Source organism: Nerophis ophidion, linkage group LG02 (assembly GCF_033978795.1).
Source record: "Nerophis ophidion isolate RoL-2023_Sa linkage group LG02, RoL_Noph_v1.0, whole genome shotgun sequence".
Lineage (NCBI taxonomy): Eukaryota > Metazoa > Chordata > Actinopteri > Syngnathiformes > Syngnathidae > Nerophis > Nerophis ophidion.
Genome location: NC_084612.1, coordinates 73,949,307 through 73,959,162, shown reverse-complemented (window position 1 = coordinate 73,959,162; position 9,856 = coordinate 73,949,307). Strand labels below are relative to the sequence as shown.

The 9,856-nt window shown below is 41.8% G+C and overlaps 1 protein-coding gene across 2 annotated transcripts in view; it reads right to left on the bottom strand.

Annotated features, from left to right (window-relative positions):
* Positions 1-2,929: 2,929 nt before the first annotated feature.
* The window catches only part of prkcda (protein kinase C, delta a), a 73,353-nt gene continuing 66,426 nt past the window's right edge, over positions 2,930-9,856 (bottom strand). For both annotated transcript variants that reach the window (XM_061890631.1, XM_061890633.1), the window contains exons 16-18: positions 7,859-8,047; positions 5,682-5,810; positions 2,930-5,593 (exon numbers count right to left, since the gene is read on the bottom strand). In XM_061890631.1, the coding sequence (XP_061746615.1) occupies positions 5,435-5,593; positions 5,682-5,810; positions 7,859-8,047 (477 nt within the window). In that variant the 3' untranslated portion in view covers positions 2,930-5,434. The remainder of the gene's footprint in view (positions 5,594-5,681; positions 5,811-7,858; positions 8,048-9,856) is intronic.

Sequence of the window (9,856 nt, the reverse complement as noted above, 5' to 3'; positions counted from 1 at the left end):
CTTAAAAATGCAGTTTTACTTGAAATCAACTAACTACCGTACATTGTTGAGGGGGGAGGGAATGCCATTGGTAGAACAGCGCCCCCACCTGGCTGTAGAGAGGCACAGGAGACGATGTACAACATAAGTAGAAGCGCAGGATACATGCTCGTGTGTTCAAGTGGCCAATCGATCCAGCGCACATTTATTGATTATAAGGTGAATCTTTCGTACAAATACAGTAACTATATGCACGTCTGGCAACGCTGCAGGCATGACGCTATTTGGCGTGCGCGCGCACCCTGCTAGACCACAGGTGTCAACACATATGCGTCAATAAAGTCCTTCAATATTTTGTTACTAAATGTATTTGTTCTGTCCATTCTTATACATTAAAAAAAAAATCTAATGCATATTTTAAACTTTAATATTATCTAATATTGCAATAAGTATCCTAAATTCCAACCATTTTTCATTGTTAAACTTTAACAACTGCAGATAAACAAACAAAGTGGCAGCCTTTTTTTTTCTTTTTTACATTACACGTAAAAAATGTATAATCCAATGCATGGTCAATTGTGTAATATCATGAGATAAATACTTATATTATATTGATATATTTTTCACTGTTACAAGTGGCCCTGAATGAAAAAGACATGCAAATAAATGCAATAAATTAATAAACATGCAAATCTACTTTTGTTACCTCTCCTTTTAAGGTGGATTTGCAGATAAATGTGATATAAAAAAAAAAGCCCTGCGATGAGGTGGCGATTTGTCCAGGGTGTAGCCCACCTTCCGCCCGATTGCAGCTGAGATAGGCGCCAGCGCCCCCCGTGACCCCAAAAAAAGAATAAGCAGTAGAAAATGGATGGAAAAAGAAAACTATACACCATAAAATGACATACATGTGTTGTTACAGCTAAACATAAACAACATTATGGTGTGTTTTTGTGCAGACTGTTTTGTCATTGCACGGTAGTGTGAAGTGAATTATATTTATATAGCGCTTTTCTCTGGTGATTCAAAGCGCTTTTACATAGTGAAACCCAATATCTAAGTTACATTTAAACCAGTGTGGGTGTCACAGGTGGGTAAAGTGCCTTGCCCAAGGACACAACGGCAGAGACTTGGGTGGCGGAAGTGGGGATCCAACCTGGAACCCTCAAGTTGCTGGCACGGCCACTCTACCAACCAGGCTATACCCGCTCGAGGAACTACACGGTACTAGACGCCCCCCCCCCCTGGCTTCTTTGACGGCCACGTCTGGCCCATGCACTTGAAACACAAGAAAATAAAGAGGTCACCACGCATGAGGTCATTAGCATGACATCACCACATATGACGTAATTAGCATGACGTCGCCATGCATGATGTCATTAGTATGAAATCAACATGCACAATGTCATTAGCACTACGTCATCCCACATGATGGAATTGGCATGACGTCACCATGAATGACATCACCACACATGACGTGATTAGCATGACGTCGCCATGCACGATGTCATTAGCACTACGTCACCCCACATGATGGAATTGGCATGACGTCACCATGAATGACATCACCACCTATGACGTGATTAGCATGACGTCGCCATGCACGATGTCATTAGCACTACGTCATCCCACATGATGTAATTGGCATGACGTCACCATGAATGACATCACCACATATGACGTGATTAGCATGACATCGCCATGCACGATGTCATTAGCACTACGTCATCCCACATGATGGAATTGGCATGATGTCACCATGAATGACATCACCACATATGACGTAATTAGCATGACGTCGCCATGCATGATGTCATTAAAATGACATCAACACGCATGAGGTCATTAGCTTAACATCACCGTGCACGAGGTCATTAGCTTAACACCGTGCACGACGTCATTTGCATGACATCACCAGGCATGACGTCATTAACATGTCATCACCACACGAGGTCATTAGCATAACATCACCGTGCATGACGGCATTTGCATGACACCACCAGGCATGACGTCATTAGTTTGACATCAACATGCACGACATCAATAGCACGACGGCATCACACATGATGTAATTAGCATGTCACCATGAATGACAACATTAGCATGACATCGCCGCGCATGACGTCATTTGCATGACATCACCGCACATGACGTCAACATGCACGATGTCATGAGCACGACGGCGTCACACATGATGTAATTAGCATGACGTCACCATGAATGACAACATTAGCATGACATCACCGCGCATGACATCACCGCGCATGACGTCATTAGTATGACATCAACATGCACAATGTCATGAGCACGACGGCATCACACATGATGTAATTAGCATGACGTCACCATGAATGACAACATTAGCATGACATCACCGCGCATGACATCATTAGTATGACATCAACATGCACGATGTCATGAGCACGACGGCATCACACATGATGTAATTAGCATGACGTCGCCATGAATGACAACATTAGCATGACGTCACCGCGCATGACATCATTAGTATGACATCAACATGCACGATGTCATGAGCACGACGGCATCACACATGATGTAATTAGCATGACGTCGCCATGAATGACAACATTAGCATGACATCACCGCGCATGACATCACCGCGCATGACGTCATTAGTATGACATCAACATGCACAACGTCATGAGCACGACGGCATCACACATGATGTAATTATCATGACGTCACCATGAATGACAACATTGGCTTGACATCACCACATATGACGTAATTATCATGACGTCGCCATGCATGATGTCAGTAGAATGACGGCATCACACATGATGTAATTAGCATGACATCACTTGGAATAAAACTGACACAATGAATTGTAGGAAAAATTAGTCACTAATGCAAGTTTCCAGCTGCACTGTAAATGCATGTTTAATCATGTCCTTAATAAAAAAAACAACAACATTCACCTCACATGTGGTTTGGAGTCTTTGAGGGTTTTAATTAGATGTAAAAGATGAAGAGAGTAAAAAACAAAACAACCAATATACATGTTAGTCCAATACACACAATCTATGTACACAGTCTCAGCTACTTCACATCATGTAGATATTCTATACACTCTACTTATACTCTATATATCATGTAAATACTGTAGTCATTCACAGGAAAGAATCTCACAAAAATGTCAAATCTACAATTGAAGGTGACTCCTGTTTTTGTTCATCTCAGGTGTACATCAACACATTTAGCTATTCCTAACGTTTCAACGTTTTAATGAACACGAAACATGCCAGCAGATGGCAGGAAATTACATCAGGTGTCCAGAGGGCCGCATACTGAGAAATTAATCTGGGGACATTTACATATCTTAAAATTGTAAACGAGATTAAAAAACAATGTAATATAGATGTGCTAAGAAGCTTTTTACAGTTTAGGGGACAAATTATGTTATTATTAACATTTTCCCGCGTTACCTTGGAGTCTTATGTGTTGAATAATTTTTGTTTTCTGGGGGACCAAAAGTCCAGGCGAAAAGGTTTGGACACACTTTCTCGTTCAATGAGTGTTGTTTTTCTTTTTTAATGACTATTTATATTGCAGATTATCACTGAAGGCATCACAACTATGAATGAACACATATGGAGTTACATAGCTAGTTAGATGGATAGATGGATGGATAGATAGATGGATGGATAGATAGATAGATACTGGTAGATAAATAGATGGATAGATAGATAGATGGATAGATAGATAGATAGATAGATAGATAGATAGACGGACAGATAGATAGATAGATAGATAGATAGATAGATAGAACAATAGAACGATAGATAGATAGATAGATAGATAGATAGATAGAACGATAGAATGATCAATAGATGGATAGATAGACAGACAGACAGACAGACAGACAGATAGACAGACAGATAGACAGATAGATAGACAGATAGAACGATAGATAGAACGATAGATAGACAGACAGACAGACAGACAGACAGATAGATAGCTAGAACGATAGAACAATCAATAGATAGATAGATAAATAGATAGACAGACAGACAGACAGACAGACAGATAGATAGAACGATAGAACGATCAATAGATAGATAGATAGACAGACAGACAGACAGACAGACAGACAGATGGATAGACAGATAGAATGATAGATAGAATGATAAATAGATAGACAGACAGACAGACAGACAGACAGACAGATAGATAGACAGACAGACAGACAGATAGATAGATAGAATGATCAATAGATAGATAGATAGACAGACAGACAGACAGACAGATAGATAGATAGAACGATAGAACGATCAATAGATAGATAGATAGACAGACAGACAGACAGACAGACAGACAGACAGACAGATAGATAGACGGATAGAATGATAGATAGAACGATAGATAGATAGACGGACAGACAGACAGATAGATAGATAGAACGATCAATAGATAGATAGAACGATAGATAGACAGACAGACAGACAGACAGACAGACAGATAGATAGATAGAACGATAGATAGATAGATAGAACGATAGATAGATAGATGATAGATAGATAGACAGATAGATAGAAGGATCGAAGGAAGGAAGGATAAATAGATAGATAGATAGATGGATAGATAGATAGATAGATAGATAGATAGATAGATAGATAGATAGATAGATTGTATTTTATTGATTCCTTCAGGAAAATTTAAATTCCAGCAGCAGTCCACAGAATTGAGATTGAATTTAAAAAGTAAAAAGTAAATAATGAGGATATAAATGGAAACAAAATAGAAAAATATTACAATAATTAAAATAAAAAGCAACAATGATATTTAAATATATAACAATAAAATATGTACTATGTACTTAACAAAAAAAAGTGAAATAACTGCACACTTGTTTTATATTCAATTTCCTTCAAAATAGCCACCCTTTGCTCTTATTACTGCTTTGCACACTCTTGGCATTCTCTGCATGATCTTTGAGAGGTGAGGATGGCTTTCACTACACAGGTGTGCTTGAAGCTCATGCAGAGAATGCCAAGAGTGTGCAAAGCAGTAATAAGAGCAAAGGGTGGTTATTTTGAAGAAACTAGAATATAAAACATGTTTTTGGTTATTTTGTTAAGTGTTTAACTCCACATGTGTTCATTGATAGTTTGGCTGTGACAATCTATGATGTAAATAGTCATGAAAACAAAGAATACGCATTGAATGAGAAGGTGTGTCCAAACTTTTTAAATTGATGGCGTATTTAAAAGATATATTTTCTAAAGTGCTCCACTGGGGTCCCCCTTGGGCCCCTTAAAGTTAGATTTTGGGATGTGCTGCAGGCCGCTAAAAGAAGGAGCAAGGTGTACCGTCCTGTTATTAAGATTATTGTAGTCATTAAGGCATGCACTTTGATATTTACACTTCCTAACAATCTAAGGCGAGGCAAATACTGCAGGTGGAGCAGATCCTTGGCAAGTGGACTGGAGGGTTACTTCTCTAAAAGCTGCTCCATCTTGGGGTTGATGAAAGAGAAGCCAGCGAAGGCGGCCTGGTCCATGGAGTCGATGAAGTTCTTGTCGCTGTAGGACAGGCGAGGCTTCTCGCTCAGGAACTCGCGGTCGAAGTTGCTGCAGTCGTTGGCCGCTCGCTGGATTCGGCGGGAAAAAGTGCAAAGTCAGCAAACACGGTGTGTTGTGTGTGTGTGTGTGTGTGTGTGTGTGTGCGGTGTGTCATACCACTTTGGGCTTGAAAGGCGGCTCCACATCTTTGTCCTCCAAGGCCTGCCAGTCGATGGACTTGAAGAAGGCGTGTGAGCGGATGTCACCTGTGATGCCCAGCCTGCGTGTGGGGTCTCTTTCAAACAGCTGCACAGCACACAAACACATCCATGAAGACAAGAAAAGCAAGTCCGGATGTTTTTCTCCTCAATGTGTACAATGTCACCAAGTAGCAGGTTCTTGTTGACACCTGGCATCAGTGTCTGCATCCCTGGGAATCATTTGGGAGTTTGCTATATATATAAATAAATAAAGTTGATTTGTTCGGATTCCTTTTTTCCATGACTGTGGGCACACTTGATGTCACCTGGCATGACGTCACCACGCATGATGTCACCTGGCATGACACCACCAAACATGAGGTCATTAACATGACGTCACCATACATGAGGTCATTAACATGACGTCACCACGCATGATGTCACCTGGCATGACGTCACCACGCATGATGTCACCTGGCATGACGTCACCACGCATGATGTCACCTGGCATGACACCACCAAACATGAGGTCATTAACATGACGTCACCACGCATGATGTCACCTGGCATGACGTCACCACGCATGATGTCACCTGGCATGACGCCACCAAACATGAGGACATTAACATGACGTCACCAAACAGGTCATTAACATGACGTCACCACGCATGATGTCACCTGGCATGACGCCACCAAACATGAGGTCATTAACATGACGTCACCAAACATGAGGTCATTAACATGACGTCACCACGCATGAGGTTACCTGGCATGACGTCACCACGCATGATGTCACCTGGCATGACGCCACCAAACATGAGGTCATTAACATGCCGTCACCACGCATGATATCACCAGGCGTGACGTCACCACAACATTAGCATGATGTCACTACGCATGATGTCACCACGCATCACAACATTAGCATGACATCACCACACATGACACCATTGGCGTGAGGTCACCACGCATGACGTCATTAACATGCCGTCACTACGCGTGATATCACCAGGTGACGTCACCACAACATTAGCACGCCACCAAGCATGATGTCACCACGCATTACAACATTAGCATGACATCACCACACATGTCGTCATTAGCGTGAGGTCACCACGCGTGAGGTCATTGGCATGACATCACCACACATGTCGTCATTAGCATGACGTCACCACGCGTGATGTCACCTGGCATGACGTCACCACGCGTGAGGTCATTAGCATGCCGTCACCACGCGTGATATCACCAGGTGACGTCACCACAACATTAGCATGTCACCATGCATGATGTCACCACGCATGATGTCACCACGCATTACCTCATTAGCATGACATCACCACACGTCGTCATTGGCGTGAGGTCACCGCGCATGACGTCATTGGCATGACATCACCACACATGACGTCACCACGCATGGTGTCACCTGGCATGATTTCACCACGCATGAAGTCATTAGCATGCCGTCACCACCCACGACATCCCCAGGTGACGTCACCACAACATTAGCATGGAGTCACTAGGCATGATGTCACCACGCATTACAACATTAGCATGACATCACCACACATGACGTCATAAGCATGAGGTCACCACGCATGACGTTATTAGTATGACATCAACACGCATGATGTCAATACCCTGATGTCATCACACATGATGTAATTAGCGTGACGTCACCATGAATGACAACATTAGCTTGACATCACCACGCATGACGTAATTAGCAAGACCTTCGCCATGCATGTCATTAGGACATCACCACGCATGAAGTCATTGGCATGACGTCACTGCGCATGACGTCTTTAGCATGACATCACGCACAGTGTAATTAGCGTGACATCACCACACACGATGTCACCAGTCATGATGTCACCAGTCATGATGTCACCAGGCTTGATGTCACCACGCACGAGGTCATTAGCATGATGTCACCACGCACGAGGTCATTAGCATGAACAACAATGTTGATAGTGATCAAATTTGTTATCTTTTTCTCCAAAAGAGACTCGATGAAGAACCGAAGCGTTAAGCAAACCCCGCATGTGGGAGAATGACAGATTACGATGGAATGTCGGTGATTCCTTTAGAAGAAAATGTCCTATGTAGTCCCCACCCCTCCAGGCTGTTCTATGGTCTGGCAGTGACTCTGCAGACCTTCTCCAGCAGCTCCTTGGCCTCCTTGTTGATCCAGCGGGGGTAGTGCGGGGTGTCCATGCGGATGGACTCAAACAACTCGTCCTCATCGTCTCCGTGGAAGGGGGATTGTCCCACCAGCATTTCGTAGAGCAGCACGCCAAAGGACCACCAGTCCACTGAGAAGGAGTACTTCTGGCCCAGCAGGATCTGCGATCAGACAGAAGAGTCTAAGCCTTCCTATTGGTGGACACACCAACACCAGTGCATCCTTCTTGGCTAAGAAAAGACAGAAGAACACTTTTTAGGATGCAAAATACCAAGATTTCTAAATCTATGAAGCTCCTGACTAGAAGCCGCTACCTTTTTCTTACGCTTTAAACGGAATTTGTTTTGTTCCTCATAGACGTTGAAACGGTGTGTTATATTTTGTACTACTGCGCCATCTTCTGGACGAGCTCGCTCGCTGCAGGCACTACAGTTTGAAGTATTTCCTTCTGTTTCGTGCCTCGAACCGGAAGTACAAGCGCCGTTCCGTCTACTAATCGTTCATAGCGTTTCTACTCGTATGGTTTCCTCCTCACTCCAAGCAACGTTTGTAAGTTTTACAATATAACTACAACTATTCATACTTACTTAAATGTCCAGTGTGAGATGTCTGTCGGAGTGTTTTCATGCATGTTTATATGTGCTGTCGTAATGTAATGAAGCCAGCGTCATTAGCATTAGCTAATATGCTAACACGTTTACAAGTTTCTGTGCTTGTTATGATCCGCTGCCCGGATCATACCATATTCGTGTTTTGTTCCGTTTTTGTATCATATTCTGTTAATGGTTGACTTCCTTAGTTCCTGTTTGTTCTGTCACCATTGCTGCTTCTTATTTTCACCTGCCACGGTTTCCAGACGCACACCTGTTTTGCTAATCACCGTCCTTATTTAAACCTGCCTTTTCTGTTCATTCTTTCTTGCTTTGTAAGTTTGTGTTACACGCAATTTGTGTTCGCATAACTGTGACGACCTTTATCCTCGACTCGGTAATCCCTTTCCTGTTCCTGCTAGCTCCCACGCTAGTAGTTTTGTTTTGCCTTTTGAGCATTGTACAAGTTTTTCTGTTATTTCCCTAGCTCCCATGCTAACGCTTGTGGTTTGTTTCTAGCTCCCATGCTAGTTCTGTTTGTTTGCCTTTTGTGCCTAGTACCAGTGTTTCTGTTCTTAGTCTATTTTTAGTTTAAATAAACCATCATTTCTTACCTTCAAGCTGTGTCTGAGCCCGATCTGCATCAAGGAAGAACAAACCGCATCACGATGCCCCGAAGACGTTACAGTGTTAGTATAATTAACTTACAATGGCATTATTTTTGTATTGTTTCAGTTTCACAAATTCCTCAGTAAATTCGCCAAAACGTCACCGTGGAGTAATTGAGTCTGTTTAGCTAGTTTACGCAGCTAGTGGGTCCACGACGATGACTTCTGTTTTGTTTCATCAGCCGTTTTACTGCCATGTCACAGACACAGTTTGGAAACAATTAAAGTATATAAATAAACATTTCAACAATCTTTCCAAATAAATAACTAATTTCACAACGCATAAATCTGCGGCTTATAGTCGGGTGCGGCTTATATGTGGAAAATGTTTTTCTCCCCTAAAATTTAGTGGGTGCTCCTTTTATAGTCCAGAAAATACGGTATGCTGTCAAGCACGAAACCTTTAACAATGATATAATGTAAGAATACGAAACTATACTACCAGCAGTTGGAGGGAAAAAAAGTCAAGATTTTTTTTATATACAATCTGTGTACTGTATACAAATTCTGTATATAAAATCTGTGTATAATTTATGTATATACAATCCATGTATAATTTGTGTATGTATATACAATCTGGGAATAAATGTGTGTGTATACAATCTGTGTAAAATTTGTGTATATACTATTTGTGTATAATTTGTGTATATACAACCCGTGTATATATTTTTTGTTAGAATTTGTGTATATACAATCTGTGTATATTTAATTC